Raw genomic sequence first — 24,375 nt, forward strand, 5'->3', positions numbered from 1 at the left:
TGTTATCTCCTATTCAGTGACAATCTATCCTTTTCTAGTTAGTGAAATGAAGTTCTGCTTTCTTTAAAAAAAAAAATGCTGTAAAGAGAAACCACTTCCTGCTGGTTATGTACTGAAAATTCAGCTGTGATAACTAAAAAGGGGGAAACCCTCCTGTTCTTTATTTCCGTCTTTAAAATGCAGACTCTGTCAAACAACAACTGGTGGAGGAGAAGAGCTTAGGTACTCCCCTTTCGGAACTGTATGACTTACCGTTATTCTGTTATTGCTTTTTGCAGATATTGCAGTGGTGGAGATGAGTGACGCTTTCCGTCAGCCTTCCTTGTTCTACCACCTGGGAGTCAGAGAGAGCTTCAGTATGGCCAACAACATTATCCTCTACTGTGATACAAATGCAGACTCTCTGCAGTCGTTGAAGGTAACTGAAGAAAATGTTTCACACTTGCCTATCTCGAAACATAGACTCAGATTACTAATGATAATGAAGAGACCATTCAAGGGTTCTGAAAAGAGCTACACGAATGATTAGAAGTTTGGAAAACTTGTTTGGAAAACAGTGACACGCTGAAGAAGCTCAGTTCATTTAGTTTATCCAAGAAAAGATTAGGAGATGACTTGATCATGGTCTGCAAGTACCTACACGGGGAAGAGATTTCTAATAGCCTGTTACTCTTTAATCTAGTAGAAAAATGCATACCAATATCCAAAGATTGGAAGCTAAAGCTAAATGAATTCAGACTAAAAATAAAGAGCAGATTTTTAATAGTAAGGGTAATTAACCAATGGAGCAATTTTCTCTAGTAGTGTAGTAGATTCTCCATCACTTGGAGTCATTAAATCAACGTGGGATGTCCTTTTCAAAAGAGATGCTTTAGATTAGCAATTTGATGCAGGGATTACTGGGTGAGGTTCTATGGCCTGTATTTTGCAGGAAGTCACACTGGGTGATCACAGTGGTCTCTTCTGGTCTTAAAGTCTATGAACCTATGAAGCACATCCTGATTTCCATATTATATCTTACCAATTGCAGAGTGCAACCATGTGCACTTGCCTTGTAGATTAAGGAAAACAGCCAATTAAAAAAGTAAAATAGCCTTGAGAGTGCAGTGAGTGTGTCCGCTCTGTACTAGGAAGTCTGGAAACAACATGACAGCTGCCACCACACAAGTTCTTATAAATGTAAAGATGCAATGTACAGAAAACAAAGGCTTACTACCATTACTTCACATGATACATCACCGATAAGCCTGATGCAGAGCCATTTGGGCAAAGAGTGAATCTCTAAAAATTGCCCAAAAGCTAATTTAAAAATGGAAATTTAGATTAGTACCTGTCTTTGCAGGCTTGCAGAAGCCTCGGACCCAAATCAGAGATCATAAGAAAGGGGGTGTAAATTAAACCTTGTTAAGCAGGCCTGTGGAAGTCCAAGATGCGGCAATTTGCATGCTGCTGAACCAGTGAAAAAGTAAATCATAACAGTACAGATTTACTTCTGAATTTGGACCCTGTGACCAAAGGAAGGTTCCTTCCAATGGCACTTGTTAAGAAAGGAAACTTCCAGGCCATGCACAGTCATTGGAGAACTCTTAGTGTGTGTCATATTAACTAGAATTGAGACTTGTAGTGGAAAACCATCATGTGACATAGTGACATAGTGAAGTCTGATTGGATATAATGTCTGAAGCTTGTAGCACTGGACATTATTACTTGCTATTTGTTACTCTTTCATGTCAAGGACTAATAGTTTTCGCTGTGTGTTGGAACACCCACTGCTCCCATCCTCTTTGCTTTGCACAGACAGCTCAGAGACTGTCTCTCATGTAGACATTGTGCGTTATTTGCAGTATTTTGCTCCAGCACCTTTTATCTACTAGTGCAGTCAAAGTATTTACCATGTCCTCTAGTTTTACTACCCCTTCTCCAAAGGTCGGGGGAGAAAAGATGTCTCCTCCCAGAGAACTTCCCTTTTGTCAGGCCCTGTTAGCTTTTCTCGCTCTTCTGCTTCTCCCCACCTGCACTTCCTTCCTGTGCTCTTTTCTCCAGTCTCCTTGTTAATGGGCTCATTAGCTACCCAGCCCCAATCTGATATGTAATCAGGAACTCTTCTCGTTAACCAGTTAGGTCCCTGAGCAGGACCTGATTAAACAGTGACCAGAGGTGTTGGTTCAGTTGTTGATTCTCAGCATTCTGTCACACCCTTTAAGGCAAAAATTCCAATAGAGGATGTCAGAGGAAAATGTTCCATATAATGCAGGAATTTTTTCCCTACTTTTTGTCAAAAAAACTCAAACAAATAAAAATCAACTGCAGCAACACAAACAACCAGCAGTGTTTTTCTTTTGCAACTTCGCAAGACATACAAGTGATAAGTAAAAGCTTGAGGGAAATTCAGTTAAATCAAAAACAAACCTAACACTTTATTTGTAGTGCCGTTGGCCAGCACTGGAGATTGAACCCAGGAACTTCTACAGCTGAAGTCATGAGTCTGTATGGTTTCAGCTAAAAAACAAGTGTTTGAGCTGAGAGCAATAACAGACTCCTATTCTATGTAAACGGGACACACTGGGTGACACTGTTGTTAGTGGACAGTTTTGCTAGTGGATAGTTCTTAACTGTCCGTAACAGAGCTGACTTATAGGTGTACATCCTGTTCACATTTCTACACCATGTGCACATTTCTGATGGCTCCCCTATGCTCCAGCTTAGTATCCTGATGCATGAGCAAGAGAGGAGTGGTGTGGTGTGGTTGGAGAGTGATACTGACTGTGAAGAAGCTGCCTTCTGCTCAGTCCTGGTTGCGGGGGAAAACAGTTGATCCTGTCCAGTTGTAGAAATTACACTCCTGGGGGAATTCTGCAGCACTGCCCATGGGTAGAATTTACGTTCCCCGCAGATTTCTTTGCTTTCCTGCAGAAAAATGACTTTATGGTGGGGAAGCAAAGGGAAGCTACAAGAGCAGTCATGTGACCCTCCCAAGCAGTATGTTTTCGTGCCCAGGGCAGCCCTCAGAGAGGTAAATCAATGTGGGGCAGGGGGCAGGATTGGGGAAGACTTAATTGGTGGCTCTTCCCCTGCGCTGGGCTCGGCTGCTAGTCCCGGCTGAGCTGGGGAGGATGGGATTTCCTCTTCCCCTGCACGGCATACAAGGCCATGTCAGACCCACCCCAAGCTATAAGAAGCTCTGCAAAGCCCTCTCCCCTTGCCACGCTTCTTGCTCCCATCGCTCCTCAGCTGCAGGAGGAGAGAGCACTGTACAGGGAGCTGCTCCCCCATCTGCCCAACCTCCGTGCATCCAGACCCCCTCATACCCAGACCCTCCCGCTGAGCCTCACCCCTCCCCACCACACAGAACCTTCCCTGATGAGCCCCACTCCCCCGTACATGGACAACCCAACCAGCCACCCGCACCCGGATCCCCATCCTACCAAGCCAAAACCAGCTGCACCTGGATCCCCGCCCCACGCCCTCAACATTTGGACCTCTCCACTGACCCCCCCTGGACCCTCCTGCTGAGCTCTAGCCCCCTCACACCCAGGCTACCCCACTAAGCCCCAATCACCTTCAGCTGAACCCCCCTGCAAAGTCCCATTTCCGTTGCACCCAGAACCCTGCAACAAGCCCCTTTGCTTCCAGATCCCCCCACACCCGGATCCCCCACTGAGCTGCCCGCACCCAGATTGCCCCACACAGAACCTTCTTAACTCACACCTGGATCCCCCCACACAAAGCCCCTCCACACTTGAATCCTGCCTTGCTGAGCCTGACTGCCCAAACCTGGTGCACCTGGAACAGAGGGGCGTGTTTCTGGGGCAGACCCAGCCCCTGCACTGTGTCAGGGTCGGGTGCAGCCTCACCACTGAGTCCGTGTCCCAGGGCGGGAGCTGCACAGCGATCTCCCACCTCTGTGCAGCCAGTGGCCTGTGCTCCACAATGCCATGCTGGAGCCTCCACATTTATTTGACAAATAAAGTTTGCCGAATTTTGCCAAATTTTAAAATATTGTGCATAGAATTTTGAAATTTTTGGAGCAGAATTCTGAATTTTTTGGTGCAGAATGCCCATAGAAGTAAAATTACTGAAGAGAAGCATGTGACTCAGCTGTGGGAAGCAGCCTGGGGAGTGGTGCTGCCTTCCGCTCGGGTGTATTCTTTTGATTACTATGCAAGCTCAGTTCTCCTTGCTTCTGGCTGGAGTAGGATTTGGTTCTATTTTTGTCAAGTTATTTGCAGTTTGGCCCTAATTCATGAGTTAAGTTTCATATGACTCAGCCTCTTCCCCCTTCCCCCACTACCTCAGCCCATTGGACTGTTTAGCAGTCTTAAGGATTTCATCAGTTTGTACACCGCTGTCTGCTCCTGCCACTCTCATCCAGTATCTCTCTCTTTGACAGTGCTAAAAAGAAGAGGAAAGGAGATCTGGACAACAATTATTTTAGTTTCAGCTTGTGCTTGAAAGGTTGGATGGAATAAAGTGGTGATTCTCAGACTTTTGTACTGGTGACCCCTTTCACATAGCCTCTGAGCGCGGCCCCCCTTATATATTTAACACCATTTTAAATGCTGGAGGCAAAGCGGGGCTTGAGGTGGAGGCTGACAGCTCACGACCCCCCACGTAATAACCTCATGACCCCCTGAGAGGTCCCCACCCCCTGTTTGAGAATCCCTGGAAGAAAGGAAGGGTAGGGAATGCAATTGGAGAGGTCAGAGGGTTTTGCTTGTCTTTTTTTCCCTAAGGAACTGTCCCATCAAACAGATTTCTGGAAGCTCTTACACGCACTCTGCATGACATGCACACACAAAAAAACCATACAATTGGTTCCAATTTTTGCTGAGATTCTTTGTACAAGACTGGTAACTTTTTCTTCTCTTTAGAATTCATATCGGTTGACCCAATCATGGTTACAGAGCAGGTTTGTTTTGTAATAATTTCTGTACTCCTGTTAATAAGTTCATAAGCACCACCCATTCAAAATACTACAGTCTGCTTCCAAAATTTGCATAGTGTTATACTGCAGCCACTTCATATGTATGCCAAAGAAATGGATTTTTTTTTACAGTAATAAAGTATGGAAAGGTTAAAAAACAGTAACAAAAAGGATTTTTGCATAAATGCAATTTATGTGTGCAGGGACAAGGGGAACAAAATTTTAGCTGAAAAAATGCTCCTCCAGTTAACATAAAAGGGAATGAACTCTCTGCCGCCCCACCCTCCAAAACATGTTTTCAGCTCTTTGGATTGTCACTGCAGTATTTGTGAATATATGGATAGCACTTTATTGCTCTGGAGTTTCAGTAGGTCTCATTTCACATGTTATACATTATGAAACCGTGGGCAGTGCTAGTTATTTCTCTAGAAACAGAACCGTACCACGATGTGCATTGACTCCTTTCATGGCGAAAGTAGTGATGCTAAACTATTCCTCCCTTCAACACACTGCGTTACTTTTGAACTACGAATACTGCTTGAACATCCATGCCATTGAAACTTCTGCAGAAATTATCTTACATTAGAATTTTGTTACTATATATTTATGCTGGCTCCTTAGCCACCGTTGATTTCTGCATATGTATAGAGGATATAGTTGGAATAATACTGCCTCTATTGAATCTTCACTGCCACCTGAGTTCTGGAACTACACCAATGTCTCGTATCCAACTGGCTCAGAACTCCTCTGTAAACTTGGACGAGGCTACTCAGCCCTCTCACACGGGACATGTCTAACTGCCTCACAGTTTGGACAACAAGGGTGTGAATAGCAGTGCACACCCAAGTGCTCTGCTGTAACTTCCCTGTCTGAACACTGCAGGCATGAACTAAAAGGTTCCTAGCTCTCGTTAAAGAGGACTGTGTTAACACAAACTAGGAACCTGGAAGTGTGTACCCACAGTGCCCTTATGTGGGGAGTTACAGCGCAGCATTTTGGTGCACACTGCTGTTCACATCACCATTGTCTGAACTACGGGACAGTGTTGATGTGCTCTTGGATTTGTGAATAAAACTAGCATTTTGTGTTAATCCACTGGACAACACAGGCCTCTTTAAGCTAATTTCTAGCCTGCTTTATTATGAAACATAAGAGCTACCTTATTGTTATACTTTCTGTTTGAGCATAGTGTTCTTCTGATTGTCAAAATCACTGTTAAAACTACCCAGAAAATGACTTCGTCACTGAGAAGTCAGTGTTTATAACCTGTCACTTAGTAACAATTTTTGTGGCTACCAGAAAGTTTCATAAATACTCATTTTAATTATGAGTTTTATTTAAATTAAAATATAATTCTCAGTTTATAAATAGTGAGAAATATTTGTCTACTGTGCAAATTTCAGAGTATACTGCTGAGGAAGGCTCTGTTTAGGAGCAGCCTATTTCATGTAAGTTTCTGTGGTTTACCCATCTTTCTGTCTTTCTTTCTCTTTTCAACACAAGAGTGTATTTGTCTGTGCCCTCAGAGTAAAAATCTAATGACAAAATAGCTGTTTGAATTTAATTTTATTACTTCTTTTACTATGGCCTCATTGTCCACTGTACTGCATAAGTAATCAGTAAGGATGGGAATTTCAAAAGCACTGCAGGAAGTTAGATGCCGAACTATTGACTCTCCATGGTAACTGGACACATTTGAAAACTCCACCCTGCATAGTTTTAAGGGCCCGATCCCACAATCCTCCATGTGCAGCACTCTTATTGAAATCAGCGGGAGCTCAGCATGCATAAGGCTTATAGGACTAGACTATAGGTGTCCAAATTCCCCCCTCAATGGGCCTGATCCAAAGCCCATTGTAATCAATGGAAAGATTTCTCTTGACTTCAGTGGGTTTTGAATCAGGCCCAATAGTGGTAATAGGAGTTAGCAAAAGTACAACAAATCTCTTAGCTATTTTAGATCAGGTTCTGTTATGGTTCTTCTCTCAGAATCTTTGCATTGACTTCAGTAGGCTCTGGTTTAGGCCCTTACACAGTTACAAAACCTCCTGCTAATCGATAACCTCAGTGGCGGAACTAATGATGGCAGGAGTCTTTAGGTGTGTGTTTGGTGCATTTCAAGCCTATAGGTATAAATGAAGGTGCCACCATCAATGACCCATTGCCCTCCCCCCAGGTCCACAACTTCTCCAAACTCAGCTTCACTACTGGGTAACTTATAGAAGTTCTATAACAATACTTAATGATTAATGATTTACTCTAGGTTTATTTGTACTGCTAGGGCCTCTCTACATAGTGCATTAGTCCACACCAGTGGGGTGTAAATTCCAGTGCGCACTAGTGTGTTGCACACTAACTGGCCCTTGTGATCCCTGCTGGCATGCACTAAATCTCCCTAGTGCGTGTTGTTATAGCGCCATTTCAAACAGTACTATGTTAACACGCACTAGTGAGATATCAGTGAATGCCAGCAGGGTCCACATGGGTCAGTTAGCCTGTGACACACTAGTGCGCACTAGAATTTACATCCCTCTGGTGTGGACTAATGCATTCTATAGACAAGCCCTTATGTTTCTTCAGTTGGCTAGATAGGACTTTTTACTGCTTTTCATTTATTTATTTTTAAAAACAAAAAGCCGGGCTTCCTGTGGTGTGCAGGAGAAATCCTGTTCACAGTGGAAAGGCCCACTCCCTAGCTACTTCGGTTCCTGGTTTGGAAAACAGCTATGGAAGTGTGTATGTGGCTCAGGAGGGATTCCTATGCAAGAAGATGCGCCCTCCTTGCATTTTCACCAGTCAGCTGTTAAAAGAGGGGTGATGTATGAGCACATGGTTTTGTATAATTATGGTTTTCTTGCCTCTTTTTCCCCATATATTTAAATTTGGGATTTTTTAAATTTAAATGTCGGGTATGGGAGAAGGAATTCAGTACCATTTTAAAAATAATTACCCAGAAGTTGGGAAAGCAGCCTGCAACTTGCAGTTCAAACAAGCAGCAACAAAAACAGTAAATAAAATTCTGCTGTAGGGCAAGTGGGGATAAACTGACAAGCTGGCAGCTGTAAAGTAGTGGAATATATGTGCAGGTACAGTCCATCCCTGACTTCAGACCTCATTGGAAGTAACTGCCTGAGACGAACCCTTATATCACTAAACATGGCTGCTGTAGAGTTGTTTTATGTGTGCAGCCTGAGAAATAAAGACCATTGGTTTGACTCTCCCTCCATTTTTAGTGTGGAGATGAATAAGCTCAGTCCTACCCAGTGAAGCATGTGTGGACTGCTACACTGAATAGCCATTTGCTAATTCTGCTTCCTTTGGAATTGATGATAAAATTCCTGTAGAAGCAGGATCAGGCTTCAAACATGGTTTTGCAAGCAGACTATCAATAGGGGGTGCAGGAAGAAGCCTTGAATATGTAACCCATAGTGCAGTGGTCCCCAACGTGGTGCCCGGGGGTGCCATGGTGCCCGCCGGGCACTTACATGCGCCCGCCTAGTGCCCAGCAGGGGAGAGAAGCCTCCGCCCCGCGCCTGCCGGGGACAGAGAACTCCGGGGCTGGAGGCTGTGGGCACTGGTGTTCTCTGTCATCATAGCTTCTCTCCAGCTTCTCTCTGGATTCATATATTATGTAATATTAAATATGATGATTTTTGTATTATTTAATGTACAAATACAAAATAAGCCTTGAAAAATTATTGGCGCCCGCCACACACTTCTGAAAACATGAATGTGCTACTGGCCACAAAAAGGTTGGGGACCACTGCCATAGTGGGTTACCGTATCAAAACCATGTCTGCTCCAGGATCAATATTTTAAAAATACTATAAAACGTCAAATTTCCCCTGGGAATTTTTCACCCACTCCTTGCCTGAGACATATTAGTACAAATTCAGTTTCAAACCACTCAAGCAGTAAGTGGTCAGACTGGTTCTCAGTTATTCACGCTTCTAGTGCAGTTTGGGAATATTGTAAAAATATTTAAACTACCATTTACGCCAGTTTTACTGTCTCTTTCACAGACAGTGTAGAAATGATACCTGTTGAGTATAAATGTCTCACAAACTAGCATGGCATTCATCCTTAGGGCACTTTGATGAAGAAAATGTAAGTTAAATCCACAGTTCCAGTGATCTGTTAATATCTAAATCATGGTGGGCAAACTTTTTGGCCCAAGGGCCACATCGGGGTTGCGCAACTGTATGGAGGGCCGGGTGGGGAAGGCTGTGCCTCCCCAAACAGCCTGGCCCCCACCCCCTGACTGCCCCCCTCAGAACTTCCAACCCATCCAACCCCCCGTGCTCCTTGTCCCCTGACCGCCCCAACCCTTATCCACACTCCCGCCCCCTGACAGGCCCCCCCGGGACTCCCACCCCCTATCCAACCGCCCTCTGCTCCTCGTCCCCTAACCACCCTCTCCCGGGACACCCCACCCCTAACTGCCCCCTGGGATCCCACCACCTTATCCAACCCCCCCTGCTCACTGTCCCCTGACTGCCCTCCCAACCCCTATCCACATCCCCACGCCCTGACAGGCCCCCCAGGATTCCTACTCCCAACCCTCCCTGTTCCCCATCCCCTGACATCCCCCCCCCAGAACCCCACCCCATCCAACCGCCCCCTCCTCCCTGACTGCCCCCTAGGGCCCCCTGCTTCCTTACCCAACCCCCCTGCTCTCTGCCCCCTTACCACCCTTACCAGCAGCAGGAGCTCGCAGCCACGACATTTGGCCAGAGCCAGCTGCGCTCTCCACACTCCCCAGTGGGAGCGGCAGGCCAGAGCGCAGCACGCATGGCGGCATGGCTGCGGGGGAGAGGGGGGGAAGCGGGAGAGGGGCCGGGGACTAGGCTCCCTGGCCGCGAGCTCAGGGGCTGGGCAGGATGGTCCCACGGGCTGGATGTGGCCCGCGGACCTTAGTTTGCCCACATCTGATCTAAATACTTAATATCTCTGCAGAGCTGATTCTTATTATTTACAGCAATTTGACAGAATGAAAATATAATACCTACCCTCCAGGTCTTCTGTAAATGTTTATTGGTGCCCAACAGTATTAAACACATAAATCTTCTAAAGGTTATTCAAATTCTGTTTTTAATATTCATTTTTATTTTTACAGGAAATTATTTGCCAGAAGAATACTGTAAGTAGGAGTTTTTTTTTAAAATTTTAATTACATTTGGATTTCTGTCCCACTTAATATTATTTATACTGTCCCGTTTCCTGCCTGGATCATTAATATTCTCCTCCTATGTTTCCCATTATAGTTATTTCACATCTCTGTTGAACTACAATTCTGAATGTTTGCACTCCCAGCAGCAAACTGTATACATCATTTCATAAACCTGTTGCTAGGTAGCATGCTCACCTCTTACTTTTCTCTACCCTTCAATACTGTTTTCCTCTCAGTCTCTCCCATTTTTCTTTCACACACCCCCCTTTTCTTTGCCACCATGTTTTTGTTCTCTGTTCTCTGTCTCTTCCCCGCAATTTCTTCTTCCTTTCTTCTAGTTTTCTTCCCCAGAACTGGTTTAAACACATGCAGTGTTGTCCTCCTGCTTGTAAAGACTGTATGCTGTATGTACACGGTACCGCAACCATTGTGTGTCTCTCTCTCTCTCTCTCTCTCTCTCTCTGTCATACATACATGCATACTCAAACTCACTCAACTCCCATCCAGTTCCTCTGCATATTCCTGTGCATAGCCTGGGACTTCCACTCCCTCTTTTCACAGGAAAGCTGTGATACAATTACAGAGCATCTTGCACTGACTGTTGGCTCTTGCTGGCTCCCTGACTGTCTGGCTCTGCTGCTGCAGAGTAAAAGATCGTCCTCTGCTGCTGTGCATACATTAGCACAGACCTAACAGGCATGGGCGGACCAGATCTTATCAAACTTATGTTACTCAGTACAAAACTCTGAGCAAACTTACTCGCCAGGTGGCACTGGCAGATGAATAATACTTGTGGTAGGTGAGCAACAAGATAAATGATCATATGCTAATTTTACAAATACTAAATTCATTATATGTTTAAATTTAATTAACAGCTTGATTTGCTGCTGAATGTTTCCAGTGCGTCTTTGCATTTCATTGTCATCCCTAACATGTAAATGGATGATAAGTAACAGCGGAGAACTGTCAGTGAAAGGGGTAAATCAGACAGGAAATTTTGCTTAATGAACTGTGTTTTTCTTCTGGGTATTTGGGGGCTGTCATAAACAGATAGCTAAGGGTTAATGTCTCTTTCACCTGAAAAAAAAAAAAAAGTAACCTGAAGCACCTGACCAGAGGACCAATCAGGAAACAGGATTTTTTCAACTCTGGGTGGAGGTAAGTTTGTGTGTGAGTCCTTTGTTCTTGGTCTTCTGCCTGTATGCTCTCTCGGCTATGAGGGGATTTCTATTTCTTGCTTTCTAATCTTCTGTTTCCCAGTTGTAAGTACAAAGGATCAGCTAGTGATTTATATGTTTTTTTTTTGTATTTACATGTCTATAGTTGCTGGAGTGCTTTGAATTGTATTCTTTTTGAATAAGGCTGTTTATTCAATATTCTTTTAAGCAAATGACCCTGTATTTGTCACCTTCATACAGAGAGACCATTTTTATGTACTTTTTCTTTCTTTTGATGTAAAGCTTTCTTTTTAAGACCTGTTGGAGTTTTTTTTCTTTAGTGGGGAACTCCAGGGAATTGAGTCTGCAGCTCACCAGGGAATTGGTGGGAGGAAGAAGTCAGGGGGAAATCTGTGTGTGTTAGATTTACTAGCCTGACTTTGCATTCCCTCTGGGTGAAGAGGGAAGTGCTTGTGTTTCCCGGCTGGAAACGGGGGAGGGTGGAATCCCTCTGCTTAGATTCACGGAGGTTGCTTCTGTGTATCTCTCCAGGAACACCTGGAGGGGGGAAGGGAAAAGGTTTATTTCCCTTTGTTGTGAAACTCAAGGGATTTGGGTCTTGGGGTCCCCAGGGAAGGTTTTTGTGGGGACCAGAGTGCCCCAAAACACTCTAATTTTTTGGGTGGTGGCAGCTTTACCAGGTCCAAGCTGGTAACTAGGCTTGGAGGTTTTCATGCTAACCCCCATATTTTGGATGCTAAGGTCCAAATCTGGGACTAGGTTATGATAGGGGCAGTATCAGTTCCCTGAACGGGGAAGGGAAATCTGGTGGGATTGTTCTAGAAACAAGATGAGGAGGCTGCAGAAGGTTTCCTTAAAAAATGAGGGCCTGTTGTATGGATTTCCTTTGACATCCATTGAAGTGACTACGAATTGAGAGTGCTGAGGATACACTATTCATCTGATATTTGTGGCTCTGTGGTTGCCAGCCACTGAAGCTCTCTACACTTCTGCTGCTCAGTATCCATTCATTTTCTGGAATTTCCCTGTAAATCTTCCTTTCCTTATGTCATAGACATACTGCCCTGGGAGCCTTACAGGATAGCCAGGTCTTAGGCCATTAATTTTTATAACAGGGTTTACACACAAATATTGTCCAAAACTCTTGTCATAACATTTCTTCCCAGATCTGGACCTTAGCGTCCAAAATATGGGTGTTAGCATGAAAACCTCCAAGCTTAGTTACCAGCTTGGACCTGGTAATTGCTGCCACCAACCAGGAATTATACAGTGCCTAGCTCACTGTGGTCTCCCCAAAACCTTCTCTGGGGGACCCCCAGACTCAGATGCCTTGAGTCTTAAAACAAAGGGAAATAACCCCCTCCCCTTGTTTCCTTGTTACTTCCTCCCAGGCTCCCCTCCCTGGACGACCTAGGAGATTCCCTGCTTCAAGTCCTTGAAACACAAATACTGAGAGATCAAATCTCCCTCTCCCCTCACCACAGGGTATGCAAAGTCAGGCTTAGTAAATCTAACACAAAGAGAGTTTCCCCCTGACTTCTTCCTCCCACCAATTCTCTGGTGAGCTGCAGACTCAATTCCCTGGAGTCCCCACAAAAGAAAAAACTCCAACAGGTCTTAAAAAGAAAGCTTTATATAAAAAGAAAGAAAAAGGACATAAAATGGTCTCTGTATTAAGGTGACAATATACAGGGTCAATTCCTTAAAAGAAAATGAATAAACAGCCTTATCCAAAAAGAATACACTCCAGCAACTACACACATGTAAATACAAAAAAACAATATAAAACCTATTGTCTTACTATCCTTGTACTTACAACTTGGAAACAGAAGATTAGAAAGCCTGGAGATTCCTGTGGTCCCTCTCAGAGCCGAGAAAAGAACAGAACAAGAACAAAGGACTCACACCCAAAACTTCCCTCCACCCAGATTTGAAAAAGTCTTGTTTCCTGATTGGTCCTCTGGTCCGGTGTTTCAGGTTACTGTTTGTTAATCCCTTTATAGGTGAAAGAGACATTAACCCGTAGCTATCTGTTTATGACAACTCTTTTCATTTACACCTACTCCATCCTGTTTACTTGAGTGGGCTTTCCTAATTAAGGCGTATAGTGTTTAATTTTAGGAATTTGCCTCAGATGATAGATAAATTCAAGTAGCTGCAATCTTCTCTCGCACTTTCCTGACTACTGCAAATACTGAGATAACTTTTCAGGTAGGTAAATAAATGTATTTAAGACAATTGGCATGGTTTCTAAGAGAATTCAGAGAAATCAGTGCAGAATTTGGCTCTAAAACTGAACTTAAAGTAGCAGTAGACTGTCTGATCATTTTCTCTTAAGAAACTGAAAAGAATGACAGGTAAAAATTCTTTCTTTTAACTTCTTGTAAAAGTGCTTGTGCAGGCATTCTGAGAATTGATGACATCACTGCAACAAAAAGATCCTCCCACATCTTCCAGAGGTAAAAATGGATTAAATGATCACTTAGGCCTTTAAAAATAAGGATAGGCTTGAGAGCAATGCCATTTCTGCTGTGAATTAGCTTGCGAGCATGTTTTTAAAGGCAAACATTTTGGTAAAGGGCTGATTGTCCTTGATATGAAAAGGCAAATGGAGGAAACCCTGCTATCAGGAAATGAGCAGGCAGTATCACATAGAGTCGACTAATGTGAAAACATTGCCTGTTAATATGTTGATACGACAGTTGCAGAGACTCAGTAAGAGGGTTGGAAACTTGACATTACTATTCTGATTAAGAGATGATATATTTTGCATCGAAATTGGAAGAGAGAATGGTGGACTTGTTATCTGGCTTTAAAAAAACCCAGTTTCTATAAATTCTATATAAAATGTGTTTTTGGAGGATTATTGATGTTACCTGGATATGCTTAGAAACCTCTTTTTTTGTGAGGAAGCAAACCCTAGTGCTTAGAACAGGGGAGAGTGTTAGTAGATCTAGGTTCTCTTCACAACCTCTCCAGTGATTTACTACGTGACCTCGACAAGTCACTTGGAGAGGGATTTCCAATGAGCAGTTAGGTGCCCAGCTTCTGTTTACTGTCAGTGGGAGTTAAACACTGTGTCTTTGAAAATCTTCCCCTTAATTTGTTTGTGCCTCAGTTTTCCTGGCTATAAAGTGGGTATAATTGTTGCCTGATAGGTTCTGTAAGATCTGTTTAAGTCAATGTTTGTACAGTGCTTTAAGATTGGACTAAAAATAAATTGGAGAAAGATAAATCAGTGAACATAAGAACAGCCATACTGGGTCAGACCAATGGTCCATCTAGCCCAATATCCTGTCTTCCTACAGTGGCCAATGCCAGATGCTTCAGAGGTAATGAATGGAACAGGGCAATGATCTTGTAAGTTATAGTTATATAAAGGATCTTCTATCAGGCATTGAACTGAAACATAAGAATAATTATCTGAAAAAATGTTTCCATTCCCTGAAACGCTAGTACGTGGTGTTTATGTAACATATATATATTTCCAGGAATGGAACAACAGGATCTCTTGTCACCAAGGGGTTAAATGAGTTGCAAAATAGGTGTGTGTATGTGTGTGTCGTAAGTAATTGGTGTTTGTTTCTTTTGAACCTTGTCTTCCTACAAAAATTCATTGCCAGCTGTTTTGGTTTTTGTTGCAACAGGCAGGGCCGGCACTTCCATTTAGGCGACCTAGGCGGTCGCCTAGGGCACCAGGATTTGGGAGGGCGGCAGACTGCTCTGGTGGACTTCCCACAGACGTTCCTGCGGACGGTCCGCTGATGCCGCGGCTCCGGTGGAGCATCCACAGGCACACCTGCGGCAGGTCCACCGGAGCCGCAGGACCGGTGAGCCAGCCCTCCGCCTAGGGTGCCAAAAACTTTGGTGCCGCTCCTGGCAACAGGATATTCTCCTTCAGAGTAATAGCCAATATTATACTGGAAGGCTAAACTACAGCAAAGTTTTTGTGGGGAGAGTAGGGGAAGATAACAGCAAATGTTCATTTCCTGTTACAATGTGATTTTATAGTAATCCAGTGGATAAAGTTTGAAAATAACAAAAGTATTTATTCCGTATATTGCAATAACCTTAGAAACAAAGGTGGCTTGATAGAAGAGAGCTATTTTGATGTTTATGACTTTAAGCATAGTTTTTGAGGTCAAAAAGGCAGCCAGTGGAGCCATTTTAAAAATTGTTACTAAAAGGAATTCTGTTTTTTTTTTTAAATGTTGGCATAAAGGCTGTGTTGTGTGGATGCACTTTGCTTATGCTAGCTGGTCAATTTCTATTTAATTCAGTCCTCTATGGTTTACGTCTTATTTATTGGGACAAATAGCTGCAGTTCAGGTTAATGGCAATATGAGTCAAAATAATTGTTAGACTGATCACCTCTAAGAACAGTGCAGGATGGAGAGGAGAACAACCTCTGACACAAAAGGAGGGTTAACCACCTCTGCAGCAGTGTTATTCCCTTCCACTGGACCCTATAAAAGGTAGGTTCAGGGTATCCACATGGGAGAGGATTAGTGAATAGGGATGCCGGGGTGGGCCAGGAGGGATATACATTTTTCCCCACTGGCCCCTGGGAGCTATGAGTGGAAATGTTATATAGTTTGTGATTGTAATATTTTTCCACAGCTCCTCTCCATGACGGCAGAGCCTCCGTTTAAGGCATATCCTGAGGGATTGCTTAGGCAGCTCTGGCAGTGCTCCTCCAATGGAGCCCTGGTGTGAGGGATCTGGCACGGGGCATGCCAGAGACCCATTGTTGCTGAGGAGGTGTGGGGCCTCCGGGTGATGAACCTGACCATAGAATGGGTTTGGGGGCTGCCCCCATGGTGTCTTCCACACAGTGGAAGGGAGAACTTTTGTAATCCCCACCTATCCCCTGAAACCAGGGGCAATGGTGCACTATTTAAAGTTGTTGAGCCTGCCCCACTCTCATCCACAGCAGCTCCAGTCCTCTCCCCCTGCAATATCCTTCCCTGCCCCCTTCCTGACACTGATGCCACTGTATTGCCTTCTCTGAGCTGGTCTGGGCTGTGGCAGGCTAAAAAGTGGTTGGAACAAGCCTTGGGCAGCTTCCACCAGCTCTGCATCCTATGTCTGACAGAATGATCTGAGAGTTAGCTCATAAAGTCATCCTCCATTACAGTTCCCTGCCATAGGTTTTCCTGTGGTGTGGGTGGTTTGATGCTGAGGTATCTAAGTAAAGGAATGTTAAGTGGTATTGCAGATACCACACAGTGCTAACTGTGGATAATTTATTGCATTTTTAATGACAACCACGGTATTATCATTATCTTATTTATAATAGACATACTACTGTAGTTCCATAGGCCATGATCAATATATTGAGGCCACATTGTGCTAGGTGAGGTGAGCAGGTGGTCAGTGGTAGCAAGTTTGGTGGTATATAAAATACTATAAGCTCAGTGCTCACTTAATGAGCTACTGTGCAATATCTTTTCTCCTCATTGTTCAATGAATTATTTACTGCACACCACTCTAATTCTGCTCTTACAACAGAGTCATTAATTTCCTTACAGGCTTTTCTGTGGTGCTTATCACTTCAGTATGTGAGTGATTCAGAAACCTGTGAGATGTGGGGGTGCTATTATCCCTTGTTACAGATGGGGAGCTGAGCCACAAAGATTAAGGTCAAAAGTATCTGCTGATTTTGGGTGCCCAATCTCAGACACATAGGACCTGATTCTTCAGAGTACTTAGCACTTGACATGTTCAAAGCACAGCTCCTGTTGATTTCAATTGGAGCTGTGAGTGGTCAGCTCTCTGCACATCAAACCCCAGGGTCTCAAACTGAGGCACACACTATGAATTAGTGACCATCTGTGGAAAGTTTGGTTTAAGTGACTTGCTTAGCATCACATTGGAACTCTATGGCAGAGGCAGGGGTAGAATCCAGTTCCCTGCCTGGGTGGAATTCAGCTGCCTTACTTATAAGATTGCCTTTTCTCTTCCTGCAATCCTCATTTCATTCACTAAACACCTTTAGTCTTCTGCAACAAATGAAGCAGGAGTCCTAAAGACAACAGTCTCCTTCATTACATAACCCTGATGTATTCCCAGAGCAGGTCCACACTGTGCAGGTAACTGAACTTGGAGGGAGTATGTTCAGTTGCTCTGTGGGGATGGTGCATGCAGTCTGCTCAGTGCTAGAAGCTGTGAGAGGCTCAACCCTGCTCAGTGAGAATGGAATCTTCTAAGAAGTCTCTCCTGAGCATGAGTGAATTGCGATTTTTCAAAGGCTTATAATTTGGCCAATTTTGAGTGTTTTTTTCCCCGCGGGAACAGCAACAGACATACCCCCAGTGAAAGGGCCCCCCACTTCCTACCAAATTTCAAGCCCCTGCTCCAAGGCATGGGGGCACCAGAACATTAACATTTCAAAACAACAGCTTTGCCTTATCCTTGGGGACAGCTCAACTCTTAGCTGAGGTTTTCAAAATGTAATATATATCAGCCTGGGCTAGTTCCCACCCAGGCTGCACAATTTCATCACAAATGGTTGAAGATTGGCAATGTCATAAGCACCTTAAAACAGGATATTGTGACAGGAAGGGTTGGGTAACCTAAATAATAGGTAGTGCGACCCACTTTGTTTATTTTTGAATTTTATTTTTTTATATATATATAAGAGAGACGGGGTGTGTGAAAGGGAGTGTAAGGGAAGGAAGGGAAAGTTGTAACCTCGTGTAAATACAGTAAGATATTTTTGATTTGTTCAGTAAAGTGAATTTAGATCAGTAAGCCTTGCTGACTCTTTGATATTTTGAGTTCATTGACTGATTTGTTTGTTACCTGGGTTCTCCTTGAAAGAATCTAGGACTCTTTTATGAGGAAATCTGGAGTGGAGACCATCAAAATCAGACACTGAGTCCTCCTATATAGACTTGTGGCACACCAAGGCTTTATAAACACTAAGGGGCTTATTCTTCCCTTATTCCACATATGAAATGCACAGTGATCATTTCATGTTTGATACAAAGTGAGAATGTACCTTTAAATCTGGACACCGAATGAAAGTGAGACATGATTTATAGGTCATTCCTGATATCTTTAATGTGCCCTGCTCTTTAATTGACTTTAAGTCTTGGCTCCAATGCTGTCCCCATTCATGTCAATAGCAAAGCTCCCATTCGCTTCAGTGGGAGTAGAAACGCCCATACTGTGTATTTGTATTCTCTGTAACATCAACACATGGTAAGATGATTTGATTACTGAAAATTCTCTGGGAAAACAGGTTTAATAACTTGTTTTAGAGTTATGCCATCTGTTACACACGGCACCATGTGTAGTCAGAGATCTGCCGTCTTCGACAAATTTACATCAGAAACGCTGAAATAATCATAGATATGCCTCAAGAGAGCCAGCGGGAGGATTGCAGAAAGCTGAAGTGAATCATAATGTGAGTGAACCCACAGGGAGAGTAGTTTCTATTACCAAGACTGTTGGCAACTTTTCCCTCAGATGAAAATAAAAAGCTAAATTTGGGGGGTTCTGGCTGTGCTGGTTGGCTGTAGCAGATTTCTTAGCCCATAAGGCAAAGCATTGCAAGTTCATGAAGACTCCTCCTCCTGTGCAGATTCCACCTTTCCTCAGGTGAGATCCTGGAGATAGCTGATAGTTAAGGGATCTCTATAGAAGATAGGCTGTCAGGGACCCAAGAGGTTGGTTGAGGTTGCCTCTTGCCTGGGGTGAATCCTCCAAATTTGTCGGTTTGTTGGGATGAAACCCTACCCCCTTCTCTAGGATGTCGATTCCTACACTGACACACAGCATGCCAAATAAGCTATTTCTTTCTTTCTTTAGAACATGGCAGTGCCCACATTGTGTGAGGTGCTTTCAATCACATCAGAAGACATGATCTCTGAATCAGATTGTACCGAGTTTCCATTCCCTCTGTGTAGGAACAACCTGTGTGGAGGATAAAGGGGCTTTATATGTGATGTGAATAATAAAAGGAATGTAGATTTTTTCCCCTCCTTCTAATGTTCAGAATGTAATTAAAGTGAATACCAGGAACTTTTATTATATCTTAAAGAAACAGAGATGGGGCTTTTTTTTTTTAAAGGGATGAAAAAGCAAGACAAAAAGGATTGTTGGATACAGACACTTCTAGCTGTGAGCAACACAAAGTCTTCTGATAGTTTTCATAGTTCTAGGTACTAGATTTAGTCTGAAAAATGCTCGGAGAATAAGCCTTGAAGGTTGTGTAGTAGTAGGCCGTGAGCTGTGAAAGGATATTATAAAAAGACATCACTGAAAACACTTGAATGAATCACTTGTTTAGTCACAAGGCAATAAACATTTGCTCACATGTTACTAACTCCTCCTAGTGCTTCCATTTTCTAATTAGTCTGACTGGTTTGATGAAATACACCCTGATTTACAGCAATATGGATAATCTCTTAATAAGAGGCCTGATTCTGCAAGGTGCTGAAAATTTTGGTCCCAGTCCAGCAAAGCATTTACGCATGTGCATATCTTTGTATGAGTGTCGTCTCACTGACTAAGGATGAGATTCTAAATCGAGCTGACTGGAGAGCTTCCCAGAAGAAGTGCTCTGTCTAAGCTCACAAGCTTGTCTCTCTCACCAACAGAAGCTGGTCTAATAAAAGATTTTACCTCACCCACCTGGTGGATTGGAAAATGGAATTTTTGTCCAATTGTATTGTCGGGGTGCCATTTCTACCCATTTTAAAGGCTCCTTTACAGTGCCAGAGTGGCAAAGAAAGGGCAGTCATGTAATTGAGAACTGGGCCTTGTGTCATATTCATGTCAGTAGTGACAAAGTGGGTGACAAGTCAATATGTTTTATTGGACCAACTTCTGTTGGTGATAGAGAGATGCTTTCAAGCTTACACAGAGCTCTTCTTCAGGTCTAACAATTTTCTGTATTCTTTGCTTGCTGCTTTCTTGAGGGCCATAAAAGTAAATTTATACTTCATTTCAGGCAGAGCAAGTTGAGCAGTTTTTTGTTTGTTTGTATTTAATAATAAAAATGTGTGTGACTATAAGTTTGCTTGCTTTATTATTCCATTCAAAATTCTATTGGTGTAAAAAAGTAAAATCAGGATTGGGTTCTCAAGAACTGTTGCTCAAAAATGAATGAAAAGCACTCAGATACACTAAAGAAAGAGCAGCTTTCCTGTTTGTAAGGTTATGAAGGGTTAGTACTCTATTTCTGGAGGTGATCCAAGAATCATACCAGAATGAGCGTTTGAATCTTGTGGGTTTCAGAAGCTGAAAAACATCCTTTTCCAATGTTGTTTTGTATTTAAAAACTCCACTTGACAATGTCCCAGAGGTCTCAGAATCTTCCCCACAAGCTAGTCACAGTTTTATTTATTTATTTTTTTAATTCTCTGAATAAACATCAGGAAGTAAAATACCCTAAGAATAAATTGCCAACCACATAAGCCTTTCTCCTAGTTTTGTCTCCCCAACACTCCTCCTAAGAAAAGACAGTTAATTAGAAGTAGGATGTCCCTTCACTTCCTGTGTTGGTCGTAGGCCAGTTGCTGCCTTTCCTTCTCCCATGACTGGAGCAGAGGGAGTGGGAAGGTTAACCGTTATGCCTGGCTAACCTCTTTTCCTCTCTTCATTTGTGAATATGGCTGTAGGGCTAAAGCCCCCCACCTTTCCAAGAAGGTACATCCATTAGCATTACGGGTGTGTCTGCACTGCAGTCGCTGGGTGCAATTGTAGCTCTCTGGTGAATAAAAGCCATTTTGGCTTCTGCTTGTTGTACTCCTTGGCTGCTGCTCCTCAGTGGTGGAGTTAATAAGGAGAACAAGACAGTGACACTCCCAGCCCCATAGCCTTTAGGTGTGTATGTGATGTCTTGTCACCTGACAACAGGGGCTCCTGTCACACAGGGATCGGTGTGACTCCCTGCTCAAGGCACTGCAAAATGGTGCAAGGGATAACATGTCACAATGCCACTCAATCAGATTTGGCCTGGCCACCATGACAGAGGGGCAGTCGAGCCAACCTGAGTGGCACTGTTCATAGATTGTTCATAGAATGTCAGGGTTGGAAGGGACCTCAGGAGGTCATCTAGTCCAACCCCCTGCTCAAAGCAGGACCAATCCCCAGATGGATTTTTGCCCCAGATCCCTAAATGGCCCCCTGGGTTTAGCAAGCCAATGCTCAAACCACTGAGCTGTCCCTCCCTGTGTGCCAAGCAGCCAGGGCCAGAATGGGGAGCTAGCCCATGGGACGGGAACTACTACTGCTGGGTGAGTGCAGGGCAGGCTTACTATCTGGCACACCCCTCCCCTTTTCCCTTTACCCCGAGCCTCCCTTCTGCACAAGCCTGGGATTAGGGTTGTGGTTCCGGGTGCAGAAAGTGCTGCTGTGGGTGGTCGGTGCCCTCTCAATGGAGCGAGGAGGAGGCAGCAGCAGCAGCAGAGGAATGCAGGCACCCCCAATCATGACCCATCACCCTAGGTTGCAAAACTTTGCTCGCCACTGCTGCTGATTAAATATTGTAAGGCCCTGGTCCTGCAATTCAGTGTTCATGGGTGTGCCACTGCCCTACTGTGCCCATGCACAGTGCAATGCAGGATCATGACCTAAGTGTTCAGCTAGGGGGTTTGTAGTTGTATGGAGGTTTGTAGATTCATCCCATGTAAACCCCTACCAGAGTGGATTTGATTTAAATCATGATTTAAATCACTAGTCAGGAAGACTCAATTTAATCATGGTTTTCTACATACAAGTGCATTCTTGTTGGTTGATATAACCTTAATACATAGTCTTCACAACTCAGAGATAGTTGTAGGTTTCATTTTAGAAGGTACACACTATATATTTTTAAACAGTGATTTATTTTGAAAACTTTTCAGATTAATTTTACAGCTATATCAGAAAATGAATGATTGTTTGGTTAGTTCATTTACCAAAGCAGATATTTATGAAGTCATTGGGAGGTGAACTATCTCCAATTTAATGGGTTAATTATTCATATTAGGAGGAGTTTCTTGCCATGCTGTATTAGGAGGAGAACATCACCAGACAGACATTTAAATTGTTTTATTTAACTAAGCAACAACGTTAAGTATTCTGGATTTTTTATTTCAACAGCAAACATATAATATTTTAACAAAACAAGCATAAGTCCCTTGCTTCTCACATTTATCTCCAGACTTCTTTTCCTTGTCCAGATCTCTTCTGCCCCCCAATAATCTTCTATTCATTGAACTTTTTGAAACTTTGCACTTTTAGAGAGAGGTAAGGACTTGACTCTGTGTACACAAATTTGCAGAGGGACAATAAAGCTGAGGTCTGTTATTTCTCACTTCTGTATATTATGTATTTATTTAAAAACACGTTTGCTGTTAACAAGCATGTTACTTCTGGATATACAAATCCACAGTCTAAGAACTTTAAAAACTAAGCACCTGTGATGGTATCTTCTAGACTGAGCACTGAATCTCATTGGATAGGTAGAAAGGTTAGCCTAAAATAATCTATACAGAAGCCTGTGGGACTCCATAAAATTGGGTCCCTAATCCTTGAACTATTTGAACTCATTTACAAAGCTTTTTTTAAACATTACATGAATATATTATCTCATGCTATAGAATTAGAATTTATAATCCCTATTCCATGATGAGATACATTATAGCTCAAAGATATCTTAATTAAAACTATCTTTAGGTATGTTTTTCCTCAAAAAGCATTTTATCAAAAAAATCCAATTTAAATAAAAACCGATTTTTTTTAAAAACATTGATTTTTATCCACCGTGACCCCTACACATCACGTAACCCCTCTCAGGCTCTCAGGTAGGGTCAGAAGTGGAGCCTGGGGCCTTTCACAAGCCATCTGAATTGGGTGCGACTTTCACTCTAAGTGAATTTAAACTTTGTACTTAGCAAGTCTGGGACTAAAAGTTAAATATTTCCAGACTGCCTAGAAGGTCACTTAGTTTAAAATTGTAAATGAAGGGCAAAAAAGTAGAAAAAAAATCTATTCGTTAAGTTCTGTTTTTCAGAAGGAACAGTGTTGGATGTTGAGAGTAAGAATGGTCATGTGGTTCAGATATTCGCTTGTAATCCGGGAGAGCTTCTGCCACTGTTCTTGTGTGACCTTGGGCAAATGGCTTTATCGCTCTGTACCTTCATTCTTTGTTGAATAGAGATAATAATCCTAGAAAGCAGTGTGGTCTGGTTGTTAGCTTATTGGTCCGGGAGTACTCCAGGTTCAGCACTGAACTCACCTGTGTATGTCTGTTTCCTCTCCCCTCTTTTGTCTCTCTGCTCTATTTAGATTGTAAACTGCTTGGGGGTAAGGCCTGTCTAAGATTGTGTTTGTGCAGTAACTCACACCGTGGGACCCCACCTGGAAAATACTTTGTACTAATAATAATGTCTAGTAAGGTGTTGGATACTTTTTCAGCAGCCCAACCTAGTCGGTCAGCCTCTCTCTTAGGGTTTTCTAGAGTCCACCATTGTACCATCTGCTTCATCTCAATATAATGGGCAAAATTTTCAAACATAATTTCCTAAACTATGTTTACAAACCAGTGTTTATGTACACAAAACACAGATTTATACAGATAAAACCAGCAATTTAATGTTCAGAAACCAGTTTTGCATGCACAAATACACGTTTTGTGTACAATTCATATTGTGTGTATGCGCATTTGGTTGGTGGGTATAACTTGGGCTCCAGAGTTTGAAAGTTTTGGGAAGCTGGGCACAAGCAAACAATATGCGTTTTAGTGTGGCTGAATGCAAATGTATACATCTAGGAACAAAGAATATAGGCCAGGATGGGGAGCTTGATCCTCTGAGTCCCAAGTCTTTTTCAGTTTCACTGCTTCCCAGGATAATCTGCTGAACATCTGCTCCCAGTGCAACACTGTGCCCAAAAGGGCTAATGCAGTCCTTGGATGCATAAACAGGGGAATCTTGATTAGGAGTAGGGAGGTTCTTTTACCTCTGTGTTGGTCACTCGTGTGATCATTGCTGGAATATTGTGTCCAGTTCTGGTGTCCCCAGTTCAAGAACAATGTTGATGAATTGGAGAGGGTTCAGAGAAGAGCCAATAGAAGCATTTAAGTGTTAGAAAACATGCTTATAGTGATA

The 24,375-nt window shown here is 43.1% G+C and overlaps 1 protein-coding gene across 1 annotated transcript in view; it reads left to right on the forward strand.

The window, feature by feature from the left end:
- MAP3K5 (mitogen-activated protein kinase kinase kinase 5) overlaps positions 1-24,375 on the forward strand; it is a 171,210-nt gene that overhangs the window by 59,037 nt on the left and 87,798 nt on the right. The window contains exons 2-3 of the mRNA XM_050949459.1: positions 279-418; positions 10,041-10,064. Coding sequence (XP_050805416.1) covers positions 279-418; positions 10,041-10,064 — 164 coding nt within the window. The remainder of the gene's footprint in view (positions 1-278; positions 419-10,040; positions 10,065-24,375) is intronic.

The sequence above is a fragment of the Gopherus flavomarginatus genome, chromosome 4 (genome assembly GCF_025201925.1).
Source record: "Gopherus flavomarginatus isolate rGopFla2 chromosome 4, rGopFla2.mat.asm, whole genome shotgun sequence".
NCBI classification, from domain to species: domain Eukaryota; kingdom Metazoa; phylum Chordata; order Testudines; family Testudinidae; genus Gopherus; species Gopherus flavomarginatus.